The 13,504-nt window shown below is 48.5% G+C and overlaps 1 protein-coding gene across 1 annotated transcript in view; it reads left to right on the top strand.

Moving 5' to 3' along the window:
• Window positions 1–12,037, top strand: part of Zasp52 (Z band alternatively spliced PDZ-motif protein 52) — a 63,457-nt gene extending 51,420 nt beyond the window's left edge. Inside the window, exons 11-15 of the mRNA XM_064691742.1 lie at window positions 5,075–8,823; window positions 8,863–9,368; window positions 10,633–10,816; window positions 10,874–11,113; window positions 11,189–12,037. Of these exons, the coding sequence (XP_064547812.1) occupies window positions 5,075–8,823; window positions 8,863–9,368; window positions 10,633–10,816; window positions 10,874–11,113; window positions 11,189–11,266 (4,757 nt within the window). The 3' untranslated portion in view covers window positions 11,267–12,037. The remainder of the gene's footprint in view (window positions 1–5,074; window positions 8,824–8,862; window positions 9,369–10,632; window positions 10,817–10,873; window positions 11,114–11,188) is intronic.
• The last annotated feature ends 1,467 nt before the right edge of the window (window positions 12,038–13,504 follow it).

Below are 13,504 nucleotides of genomic sequence, written 5' to 3'. Positions count from 1 at the left end.
GTTAAACACATGATATATCAAGTTTTTTAATGCAAATAAATTTAACTCGAAGACCAACTAACAAACCAACAAATCAGCCGTCCCTCGCCTGCTTAAAAATAATCGAAACTAATCTAAAATGCAAAAGAAACAATTTGGCAAAAGTGCAAAAACGAAATCGACCCAAAAATATTTTCTATTTAATTTTTCTCTTTTTTTCGTACACCCCAAATCGTTGCAAGAGTCTTGAGTTTGTTATATATTTATATGTATGTGTCTATGTATAGGTCGTACTGTGCAGAGGTACAATAGTATCAACAGACAACAACAACATCAATACCAACAACAACAACAACATCAACACCAGCAGCAGCAACAAAAGCAACAATATAGAAACTCATACCCAATTGGATCGAGCAATAAATATGCTACCCTGCCTAACTATAACACTCAGACCCAGTCCTACAACAACAACAACAACATCTATAACAATAACTACAATCGAGGTAAACAGCAATTGTTGCTCGTGCAACAACAGCAGCAGCAGCAGCAGCCTCTTGGCAACTTGCAACGCGTAGTTTTTGTTCCTTAACCCATTTTTGTTGCTGTTGAGTTATTTGAGTTGTTCGACACATGCCACATGCACACAAAATTCACATGCAACTGGCTGCAGCTGATCGTAGAAAGCAATTCGAGCGAGTTAATCACACGTAGAGGAAAATAATTCATGCAACATCCACGCTGACAGACCCAATTGCTGATAGGTAAAAGCATTTCAAGTAAATAAGTTATAATACGGCCAGACGGGAAATTAAAACCGACAACAATGACGCGTGGACGGGTTGGGGTGTGTCCTCTGTGTGTATTCTATGTGTGTGTGTGTGTGTGTGTGTGTTAACATTTTCAATGCCAATGCAATTGCAGTTGCAGTTGCAGTTGGCAGTGAATGTTGCCCGTTTCCGGCACATTTCATGGCACTGAAAGCCAAACCCAAACCCAAACCGAAACCAAAGTACACGTTACGTATACGTAATGCTGCAAAACGAAACAATTCGTGTACACACACACACTCGCACACACACACTCGCACACACACATACAGTAATATAAATGATATAAAATGTATTTCGGTTCGGCATTGCAACGTTGCAATATCTGCGGTCGCCCCCCCCCTATTTCTCTCCATCTCTCTACATGCAGAACTTTAAATGCATGGCAAATATGTGCAGGGTATGCGCAGCATATCAAAAGACACTGACTGCAAGCAGTCAGCGCACAGTCGCCATTAATCAACTTCGAGTTTTCTTGATTGAGAAAGCTTGAGTTGAGTTTACCTAATACTAAAAATCATCTCTTTTTACTTGATTCAAGCATTCGTTTGCGTATTCCAAGCTCATTTAGAGCTAAGCTGAAATACAGCATGAATTGAATTTAACTTTAATGCTCTTTCTAAGATCAGCTTATCTAAAATTACACTTTAGTTAAGAACTCTTGGCTTGATGCGGTCAATTTTCTCTCTGTGTATAAAGCGCGTCTTTAAATAGCAGCTTTGAAAGTACGAATTACACTCCATTCAAGAATATTTAGCTGAAATTCAGTATGATTTATATTTAATTCTAAAATTTTCATAATTTTTCTTAAATCATGTTCAGCTTGTCTAAAGTTAAGTACGAATCACACTTTTTTCAATAATTGTTAGCTTAATTTCAAGAGTTGACAATTAGTGTGTGCCATTATTTCTGGCGCTCACTGTGCCCGCAGTTCTTCTTCTTCGACTCCTTCGTTCGCGCTGTGTTCACACCAATTTTAACCATTTTTCTTTATATACACACACAAAAGTGCACGCGCGTGTGTGTGTGTGTGTGTGTGTGTGTATGCAAAGTCAATACATATATATATGCTGACATATATGCTTGCATGTGTGTGAGTGTGTGTGTTTGTATATCAATTACGCGTCTGTATTGTTGTTGGCTGTCATAACGGAAATGAATTAACAGCAAATATGGCGCACAGCAGCAACAACAGCAGCAACAGCGGCAGCAACAACAACAATCGCAATGGTAACAATGCAATTTATGAGCCAATTTTTTCTTCGTCTTCATGCAATTAAAAATGCAATTATTACATGCCAAAAGAAGAAACCACCCCCCCCCCCCTCCATCCCCTCACTTTCCCCCCTCCGCTCCACAGCGGCCTCATTAATCAGTTCCACCTTTGAGGCCAGAAGTTCGTGCGTCAGAAATCAAAATCAATCTCCTAATCAAAGCGAGAATCACGCACAACCGCAGCCATTATTTGAGTTTGTTTTTGTGCGGAGACGGGGGCGGCTTTAAGGGCTTTGGTTTTTGGCTTGTTTTTGCTTTGTTTGGCGGCATGCCGCCAGCAGCAGCTGCCAAAAGCCGCCGAAACACACACATAAAAACAAATCCAGTTGGCAAATGCCACACACAACAAGCGGCATTGGGGCCAGGCTGCAAAAAATGTGCTGGCAAACAAATGTTTGTGCTACACACATTCCGACACGCACGCACACGCGCACACACACCCGCACACACACACACACACACACGACGCACAACAATGTAAACGAAGGCAGATAAATTACCAGTCATTATTATCCAAACAGGCTGACATCCTGTGCTGCCTGCTTTGCGCTCTATTGATGTCTGTCCACCTCCCTCTCTCTCCCTCTCTCTCCCTCTCTCTCTCTCTCTCTTCTCTCTCTCTGTCTCTCGCCTGGCAGCGTGCCGGGCGTCCATGCATCAAATGCCTCAAATTCCTTCAAGTCGCAGCTGGAGTGGGCTTCGCTCCGTCTTGTGCTTTGTGATTTATTGTATGCATTTTGTCTGGTGGGAAACTATTGTTCTAAATTTATCTGAAAATGCTTCCGAGCTTGTATTATTAACAACAACAACAAAAAAAAAGACATTGTATTTTGATGAACATTTCTGGTTTTTTCTCTGGCTTCTTTTAGGTTACGGTTACCAATATTCCTATTAGAAAAACTTAAACAATTACAAAAAGGGCAAAGTTTTCGGCAAAGCTGGTGAATTTTTGGAAATTCTTTTTGGAAATTTTGTTCACAACAAAAAATCAAACAAATTCTTAACACACAATTTTTTCTTAGTCGTACTTACTATTTATATACTTGATATTAACAGAAAACGTGCAACTTATACTCAGTTTTAAAATGAATTCTCAATAAATTGCGGTGTCATGCCCAGCAAAAAGAAAAAACAATTGATGAGTATCTGTATAAGCATATGTATTATACTTAGTATATGTATTATTTTCTACATAATTGATTTATGTACGCTAAACGCTTTGCGCCTAACCGCTCTCTAAAACATATCGATAAATACATATCAACAAATACAGGAATATGTATCTACTTATATTATACACTCTATATTCTATATTTCATATATTCTCTACTAATAGAATGGGCTGCCCGAGAATTTGCCATACTTTGCCACAACTTTGCATGCCTTTTGCCTTCACATACATATATATATATATATATGTATTTAAATATACCAAGAAACTTTCTTTGGGGCCTCCTCTCATTATTATTATTGCGACTTTTCCGAAACTTTTCGCTTTCTGTTATTGTTTTTGTCTGTCTGTTGTGGACAGTTTATTTTCTTCTGATATGATAAAATATTTGCCATATACGCGACTTTCTCCTCCTATTTCTTTCTTTTTATTCTACGTGTGTGTGTGTGTGTGTGTGCGGGTGTGTGTGTGTGGCTGCCATTTTCAATTTCTGCAAAATTACAGGCAATATGAAATTATGCATAATAAAAGCCAATGACTACCTGTCGTCGCCATTTTGGCTCCGCACAGACGTGGGCCCCATAAAAAATGGAAGTAAATACTTGTACACACACACACACACACACACACGCACACACACGCACATATTGCTGTCTAGCACACACAGACACAAGGTGCGTGCGTGTGCGTGTGTTTATTGTTGCGCCATGAAAATGGCCGGAAAATAAGAAATGAAAAATTTATTTGCCCCCGTGCACATGGCGCGTAAAACATTCTGCAATATTGTCAACTCGTGCCGTGCCGCGCCTGTCGCACTCTCATTTATATTATTTTTTTTCCGCCCTCAAAATATTGCAAGCGATATTTTGTTTATGTTTTTGCGCGACAACAGATTGTTACAATATATATAATTGTTTTCGGGTTTTTTTCACTGCATTTACTCAGTTAAGAAATATTTGTTACTAGAGAGAATTAACCGGGTCAAAAAACGAGCTAGCGTTCAGGCAGAAACAAAGTCGCTCGAATTTCCAAAACGCGTCTAGGCCTTTTTTCTAAATATTATATATTTTTTAATTATAATATATTTTTTATTAATATTTTATTCGCGAACATTCGAATAAGAAATAAAATAAAAATTTCTTTAGATTTTTAGATTTGAACCAACGACCACCAGCTCGTTGGTTCAACGCGCAGAAACTAAAGCCACGCAGGCTCATATCTTCATGTTAGTCAGGCAATATTCACTATTTTATATAGCGTAATATTTCTCGATCAAATTAGCTCAGTCTCAGCCAGTTGCAGTTCACACACTCACCCACACTCTTTTAGTATTTAAAATAACACTAATTGGAACACATTTAAACTGTTTTGGTATTATGTAAGGAGTTGCCGCTTAGCCGTTGAACAGCTTGTTAAGCGGCTTAGCGAAATTGTCGTGACTGGTTCCAGGGTCCTGGCACTTGTAGTTAGTTTAGCCCTCTCCGCCCGCTTAGTTTTGTTGTTTTTGTTGTTTGCGCCGCCTTTTGACATCTCGCCACCGCCTCCCCCTCTGCCTCTGCCTCTGCCACTGCCTCTGCCTGAGCTTCAGCCAACGCCTTCACCTTCGGCTTCGCCTCTGCCGCCGCTTTGCACAGTGCCAACGACTAACAAGCGTATGAATTTTATTTCTTTCTGCTCTTATATTTGCCCATTGCCACTACTTGCCACTTGCCACCTGCCACCTGTCACCTGCCCCACATGCAAAACTAACCAACAATCCGAAAAACCGCACACAAACGCGTTACTCCCAACTCTCGCCACACCCTGCCCCCCCGCACAGAATTGGAGGAGGAAGGCTTGCAGCCGCAGTTCGAGGAGGAATGCTACGAGGTGGACGTTGAGGTCGCCTTGGCCGCCAGTCGTCGCTCCCACGGCTCGAGCTTCTCGTGGCCACCGCCACAGGACGAGGGCCACACGGCGCCAACAGCTGCGCCCCTTTATATAGCGCCACCAGAGACGCAGCACGTGGTGGTGGCGAATCCTGTGCAGGAGGTGCCGCCGCTGCCGCCGGGCAGTGCTACCTCGCGACTCGATCCGCAGCCGCAAGTGCAGCAGAAGTCGCAGCAGTCGCAGCAGGCTCCTCAGTGGCAGAGCTACTCGGCGCCACAGCTGACCAATCAGCGGGTGCAGCAGGCCCAACTGGAACAGGAATCGAGCTCGGACAGCTACACCTCGACATCGACAACGACAACAAATACCTCGGAGGAGTATCAGCGCATGTATGCCGCCCAGCTGCAGGCCTATCAGATGCAGCAGGCCTTCGAGCAGCAGTCCGGCTCCGAGCTGGACTACCAGCTGTACTATGGCAGTGCCCAGGATGTGCACGAGTGCGCGTCGGGCCGGCGCAGCGCACAGGAATGCGTCGACTCGCTCTCAGCACCGCTGAGCACCTACAAGCTGATTGATATGGTAAGGGAGGTGACGCCCAGTCCCGTCCCAGCTCCCGTACCCGCGCCCGCGCCTGCTGCACGCCACGTGGCGTTCAACGATGAGCCCGAGATCAAGGAGCTGCCCCAGCTGCACACAGAGCTGGAGACGATACCTGAGTCGGCCGCGGAGGCCGAGCAGGCAGCCGCTGCAGCCGCTCTGACAGCCTGGGCAGACGACGGCGGGCAGGCTGATGATCGGGAGGGCCTGATCATCGATCAGCGCTGCCAGATCCTTGAGAGCGAGCGCATGTTTCAGGCAACGCCGGAGATTAACTTTGAAATAGCGCCGGTGCGCCAGCGTCCAGCGCCCTCCAAGATACCCAATCCCATGCCCAAGGAGTGGATCAATCCCATGATTCGAGTGCTTACCACAGCATCGGAAGTGCCCTTCCATCTCGTCGAGTGTCCGTTCCCCAAGCCCTGCGATGATGATTTCGAGGCAGCAGCAGCTGCAGCTGCCGAGGCAGCTGAACAGGCCGCAGTCGTCGTCCCTCCCGCTCCGGCTCCAGCTCCAGTTCCTGCTCCAGCTCCAGCTCCAGCTCCTGTTCCATCTACTATTGCCGCTGCTCCCTCGGACAGCTATGGCTCGGAGCTTCTACGCGAGTCTCCACCACGCGGCACTCGGTTCAGTCAGGCAATGGCAACGGCGCCCGAGTTTCCGGTGCGCTTTGCCCCGCCCGCGGCGGAGGGTGTGCCGCTGCCCGAGGAGACCGTGCCCTATATGCCACCGCCCATGGACATGAAACCCTATTTGCGCGAAGATTACCGTCCCAAGAGTCCGTTCGTGAGCGCCCTGACCACCGCACCCGAGCGTCCGTTCGAGGGACACTTCGATCGGGACGTACCCATCCATTTGATAGACCTGCCCACACCCAAGGAACACCTCACAATGGGCGATGCGCTGTGCACGGCGCCCGATCGCGGTTACACCCCACTGAATCCCGAGAATGCGACGCAGCGCATTGACGAGGAGCACAAGCAACAGGAACTAAAAAAATATGAATTTCAGGTGCTCGACCATGAGGAGGAACTGGGCATCAAGCCGCAGCCGCCAGAGTCTGTGGAATACTACAGAACGGAGCCGCAGCAGCAGCAGCAGCGCAAATCGTCGGCATTTGCGGCAATGCAAGCATTCCAGCCGTCTCGCGAACCGCTTTCCTCCTCCAATCCCAACACAACAGTCACAAACACGCCGCGCGCCTCCATTGCCTCCCTGTCCAAAGAACAGACCGATCTTGAGTACCAGAAGTACTGCAAGGCGCAGCAGCGCAATCAAAAGCGACTCGACTACTATCACAAAAAGGAAGAGGAGCTCCAGAGTCAGCAACACTCTCACAACCAGACACAGATGATCCATCAACTGAAACAGCAACAACAACAAGAACAAGAACAACAACACATTGAGACTAACTCGTCTAACTTGAACTCGAACTCGAACTCGAACTCGATTGTTACCGCTTCCAATGCGACTGCTTCCTCTAACTCCTCTTCCACAGTCCAACAGTCCACCAACAAAAGCACCACCGCCACCGCCAACTCCAACTCAGCTTACGTCGCCCAAGTACAGACCCAGGCCCAGGTGCAGGCCAGCAGCCGGTCCTCCTTTTCAGCCAGCACCGCCTCCAACCTGACAGCTGTAAATACCGCTTATAGTAAATTCGATGCCCACGAGCTAATCGAGGAAACCGCCGAGGAGCTCGAGCACTCAGAGGTTCTATTCCCGCCACCGTCCCCGCTCAGCCATCTCAAGGGCAAAGCCGTACAGTCCGGCCTGCACAAGGCGGACACCATACCCAAATATCAGCGCAACTGGACAGTGCTGCCCACCCAGAGTCCCGTACGCACACCGGAGCCGCAAGAGCTGCGCGACAATGTCCCGCTTGCTTTCGTAGATGCACCCAAGTCGCAAGCGCCCAGCTGCGAGACTGTACATAGACCCATTGCCAAGGTTTCAACTGGGGGTACGACGACGGGGCCAGCGCCAACGGCTGCCCGCGGCTCGCTTGCCTCCCTGGGGAAGCCGACGGTGCAGCCGTCGGTGCCCATCATCATTGAGGATCGCTCGGGTCCAGTAACGATGGCTTTTCAATCACTAGATGAGTACGATCGGCCCGACCAGTCGCTGACGCCCTCGCGGCCCTACACGCCCTCCTCGGTCTCGTCGATGATCAACAAGCCGGCACCGATAATACCCTTCTACCAGACGACCGAGAAGCTCTGCTTCGACGAGTGCCCAGCGACGCATGCGCGCGACTACGATCAGGGCGCTGCCTCGCCCTTTCCGGATCGCGCACGCTCCCCAGCGCCCGGCCCGCCACCGAATCCGCTCTCGGCCATACGGGCGCCACGCATGAAGGAGCCGGACTCAGCGCTGCTGTCGGTCGCCGCCGGGCCTGGCTCCCGCCTACAGGCGGGCTCCATAACGACGGGCCAGAGCTATCAGGGCCAGTTGCTGGCACACTCGGAGCTCAGCACGCAGTCGGGCAGCCAGAGCTACAGCCAGCAGCCGGAGACGCTCACCGAACGGAAGATTGGCAATCTCAGCGTACAGCAGCGGGAGCAATCGTCGCTGCTGCAGCAGCAGCAACAGTCGCAGCTGCAGAGCCAGACCAAGACCCAAATAGGCAACACCCAGATCGAGCGCAGCCGCAAGGTGACCGAGGAGTTCGAGCGCACCCAGAGCGCGAAGACCATCGAGATACGCACTGGCTCCCAGTCGCAAACCCAAACCCAATCACAAGCTCAGCTGCAGTCACAGTCGCAAGTGCAGTCTCAGGCTCAATCGGAGTCGACGGAACGCCGTCAATCCTATGGTCGCACGGGCTACGTGGCCAATCAGGCGCGCCGCCTGTCTGGCCTGGAGCAGGAGATCAGCAGCCTGACCAGCCAGTCGCAGGCCATAAGCGCCAGGGCTGCCACGCTGGGTGAGAGCACCTTTCCCCAGCTGCACTCGCCCACCTTTGACGATAAGTTTCCCCTAAAACCGACGGCAGCTGAGGCCATGGCCACGCCCAGCTATGCGGCTGGAATGGTCGCCGCCAATAAGCTGCTGGGTCCTCCACCTGGATTCAAGCAGCAGCAGCAACAGCAGCAGCAACAGGTGCACCAACAGGTGCAGCTGCAACAGCAACAACAACAGTCCGCCTTCAAGTCCACGTCCGCGTCGGTCTCCGATTCGCAGCAGCAGCTGCGCTCTCATGTCAACAGCTCATCGCTCGCATCAGCCTCAGCAATTACATCCGCATCATCAGCATCATCATCAAGGTCGGCGCAAGCCAGTCTAACCAAAGCTTCTGCTATTACTACCACGACTAATAATCAAGCCTGCGCCGCCTACAGAGCCGCAGCAGCAGCTGCAGTCGCTGCCAAGCTGCCCAATAAAAATGCTTCTAATGCAGCTGCAGCTGCAACGGCGCCAAAGCCAACAATTGCCGCCGCCGCCGCCGCTGCTCCGCCCGCGCCAGCTAGTTTTCCGCCCAATATATGTGACTTGAACTCTAATGTTGATGGTTCCGCAGGTGCTGGGGGCAAGAGCGGCGCCTTTGGTGCCACATCGGCACCGAAACGTGGACGCGGCATTCTCAACAAGGCCGCCGGACCCGGCGTCCGCATCCCGCTGTGCAACAGCTGCAATGTGCAGATCAGGTGAACAGCTCCCAACAATTCAAAGTTTCTCCAGTTCTTGTTGTCTCCTTTGTTCTCGTTGTTCAGCCAATCGAAAGCTCGCATGTCTCCAATTTAATCTAATCTAATCTAAGCTTATTTGATAGCCCTCTAATCCTGCGCATGTTTCCAATTCTAACCCCCTTAACCTTGTTTGTTGTTTTTCTCGTTCTCGTTCTCGTTTAATTGTTGCAGCGATGCCTTCGCTAGCCTCCAAGCCTAATAACACGCATGCTAATCCGAATGCCACGCTGCCACGCCCACAGAGAGCAACTGACCAGGCGCCAACGACAGCGGATGCACCTACGGTTGCCGATGCCGACGCCACAGCCATGCTGGCCGAGTCCATTGGCAAGATCAACATGGGCGAGCAGACGCACGCCTTTATGCAGGAGGCCGGCAAGATCATATCCAACATGCTGGAGGCGCGCCTCGCCACCAATGGCAGTGCCAATCCCTCGCACAGCGGCAGCACGCTGAGTCTGCGCAGCAACAGCAGCTCCAATCTGACCAAGAGCCCGATGATTGTGCGCAAGCGCCTCGATCTGGACGATTTCAAGCACATTGATCCCACACAGCCGGTGGCCCTGCACTCCGTGGTGGCTGTGCCGCCGCAGCCTCCTCAGCCGCCGCAGCCTGCGCTGAAGCAGCTGCCGAGTGAGCCCGGCAAGCAGCAGGCGCAGCCGCAGGTGGCGCGTGTGGAGCAGACGCTGCAGGCCGAGCTGCCCGCACAGCATCCCATGAGCAAGATACTCGACATATGTGATAGTGGCAAGACGACGACGTCGACGATCAGCCAGGCGCAGCAGGCGCCGGAGCCGGTGGCCTTTAGAAACAATCTGAGACGCACGGGCGCCACACATGCCGCTGATCGGCGCTCCTACATCGAGCCCAAGCAGAGCCTGCCCAGCAACAACAACAACAACAACAACAACAGCAGCAGCAGCAGCAGCAATGATAACGAGAAGAAGAACAGTCCGGAAAATGCGCCCAGCTTCAGCGTCTGCGTCCGGGCGCTGGGTTCGCAGGGCGACGCCCAGGCGCCCATGTCCGAGGAGAACGAGAAGGCCGTAAGTCAGTTGCTCAAGGATGGCAAACGTCCGGTTTGCTGTCAGTGCAACAAGGAGATCACATCGTAAGTAGCTTTGCCTGCGCCTGCGCCTGCACCTGCACCTGCCCACTCGTCGTCCACTTTTCCGTGCTCATTTCATCCCTTCGACTGAATCTTGCTGTTTGCCTTTTACAGGGGTCCCTTCATTACGGCCCTGGGCCGCATCTGGTGCCCGGATCACTTCATTTGCGTGAACGGCAACTGCCGTCGCCCGCTGCAGGACATTGGCTTCGTTGAGGAGAAGGGCGATCTCTACTGCGAGTACTGTTTCGAGAAGTATCTGGCGCCCACCTGCAGCAAGTGCGCCGGCAAGATCAAGGTAATTGCCAACACAATTAAACAAAAAAATGCACCCTTTTACAAATACTCTTTTCAGGGCGATTGCTTGAACGCCATTGGCAAGCACTTCCATCCCGAGTGCTTCACGTGCGGCCAGTGCGGCAAGATCTTCGGCAACACGCCCTTCTTCCTGGAGGACGGCAATGCGTACTGCGAGGCCGACTGGAACGAACTGTTCACCACCAAGTGCTTCGCTTGCGGCTTCCCCGTCGAAGCCGGCGACAGATGGGTCGAGGCACTCAATCACAACTATCATAGCCAATGCTTCAACTGCACCGTGAGTATCTCTGTCCGCGGACCCAAAACGGATCCATTCTCAAACCCATTTCTAATTTCTAATATTGCTGTGCAGTTCTGCAAACAAAACCTGGAGGGTCAGAGCTTCTACAACAAGGGCGGTCGTCCCTTCTGCAAGAATCATGCGCGCTAAGGTCTAAACAGATCTTGAACGGCTCGACTATGGACTTCAGGGATCACGCACACTAACAACAACAACAACACCAACACCAACACCAACAACAACACGATTTACTAGCAACAACAGTTCTTAACTAAGCCCCAAGCGTAACAGTGAGCTGTACGCATAGCTTTTTATTGCAATTATCAAAGTAAATGATGCCTAATTATTATACTTAATTTCCTTTTAATTTGTTTTTTTGAACTGTTATCCTAATTTTAAATGAACGGAAATGAAAAACTGCAAACGACACGAAATCGAATTAGATACCACAGCAGCAATCTATATATCTATATATATATATATCCTGACACACACACACACTATGTTTATATTATTTATTCATCATATCATAATCGAATTATATACGAGAACCACACCTATTATGCTTATTATATATATGTATGTATTTCACAAAAGTTATTTAGTTCCGATGCTGTTGACCAACCAACTAACAAACCGCGCGAAAGGATTTCAAATCGATATAAGGAATATATCCATCAACCGAATCCGCAGCCAATCGGAGCGTAGTCACCTCGAAGGAACGCAGCTTGCTTGACAGCTGTCAAATTCACGAAATACCTTATCTAATTCGTTGCGACCATAAATTATTAAGCCACAAATTTAATTTAAACGCTACCTTTTAAATTTTTGTTGTAACCCGATTCGAGAGCATCTGCAATTGTTTGTAATTTGTATAAAATCAATTGATTAATAAATTTCGAAATCTTTTTCGCGTTTTAATTCGTTGAGTTTGTTACTTCGGACTACGACGGACTACGGACCTTTTAAAATACCGAGTTGGTCACTAAATCGGAATGTTTATATTTGGGTGGCAATCGATAGTCGGCATCCGTGCGAGTAGAAAGAGGTGTACCACTTCGAAATCGGACTGTATTTAGCCGAGATATTTCCAAAAAACACTAAATAAAATGTTGGAGTGATGCGTATATTGTGAATGGTAATTTTTATGCGCGGACCAAAAGTATGCAGTGGAACAACTACTCTTGTAGGCTCAATCGTATTATGTGGACAGCACGAAAGTATGCAATGCTTTGCTTTACTCTAAGTGCACAACCACACGAATCTTTTTGGGAAACTTTAAATGGCTATATCTCGGCCAAATAAAGCCCGATAACGGCCAGATTGGGCGCGTTAAACTCGTGGAGGCCCATAGAATAGAATGGCATCAAAGTTTTTTGATTTCAGAAAAAAGTCATTTTTCGAAAAAAACGTGATGGTTACACTGTATTTTTGATGATTTTGGGTCATCTCTTGGAATGCCGACTTTTGGGTGGCAATCGATAGTCGGCATCCGTACGAGTAGAAAGAGGTGTACCACTTCGAAATCGGACTGTAATTAGCCGAGATATTTCCAAAAAACACTAAATAAAATATTGGTGTGATGCGTATATCTAAGTGCACAACCACACGAATCCTTTTGGGAAACTTTAAATGGCTATATCTCGGCCAAATAAAGCCCGATAACGGCCAGATTGGGCGCGTTAAACTCGTGGAGGCCCATAGAATAGAATGGCATCAAAGTTTTTTGATTTCAGAAAAAAGTCATTTTTCGAAAAAAACGTGATGGTTACACTGTATTTTTGATGATTTTGGGTCATCTCTTGGAATGCCGACTTTTGGGTGGCAATCGATAGTCGGCATCCGTACGAGTAGAAAGAGGTGTACCACTTCGAAATCGGACTGTATTTAGCCGAGATATTTCCAAAAAACACTAAATAAAATGTTGGAGTGATGCGTATATTGTGAATGGTAATTTTTATGCGCGGACCAAAAGTATGCAGTGGAACAACTACTCTTGTAGGCTCAATCGTATTATGTGGACAGCACGAAAGTATGCAATGCTTTGCTTTACTCTAAGTTTACAACCACACGAATCTTTTTGGGAAACTTTAAATGGCTATATCTCGGCCAAATAAAGCCCGATAACGGCCAGATTGGGCGCGTTAAACTCGTGGAGGCCCATAGAATAGAATGGCATCAAAGTTTTTTGATTTCAGAAAAAAGTCATTTTTCGAAAAAAACGTGATGCTTACACTGTATTTTTGATGATTTTGGGTCATCTCTTGGAATGCGGATTTTTGGGTGGCAATCGATAGTCGGCATCCGTGCGAGTAGAAAGAGGTGTACCACTTCGAAATCGGACTGTATTTAGCCGAGATATTTCCAAAAAACACTAAATAAAATGTT

This window comes from Drosophila montana, unplaced genomic scaffold (assembly GCF_035044405.1).
Source record: "Drosophila montana isolate Dmon_TW-CO22-7 unplaced genomic scaffold, ASM3504440v1 contig_3468_1, whole genome shotgun sequence".
In the NCBI taxonomy this organism is placed as follows: Eukaryota; Metazoa; Arthropoda; class Insecta; order Diptera; family Drosophilidae; genus Drosophila; species Drosophila montana.
The sequence above is the reverse complement of the archived record's forward strand: the minus strand, read 5'-3'. Positions and strand labels throughout refer to the sequence as shown.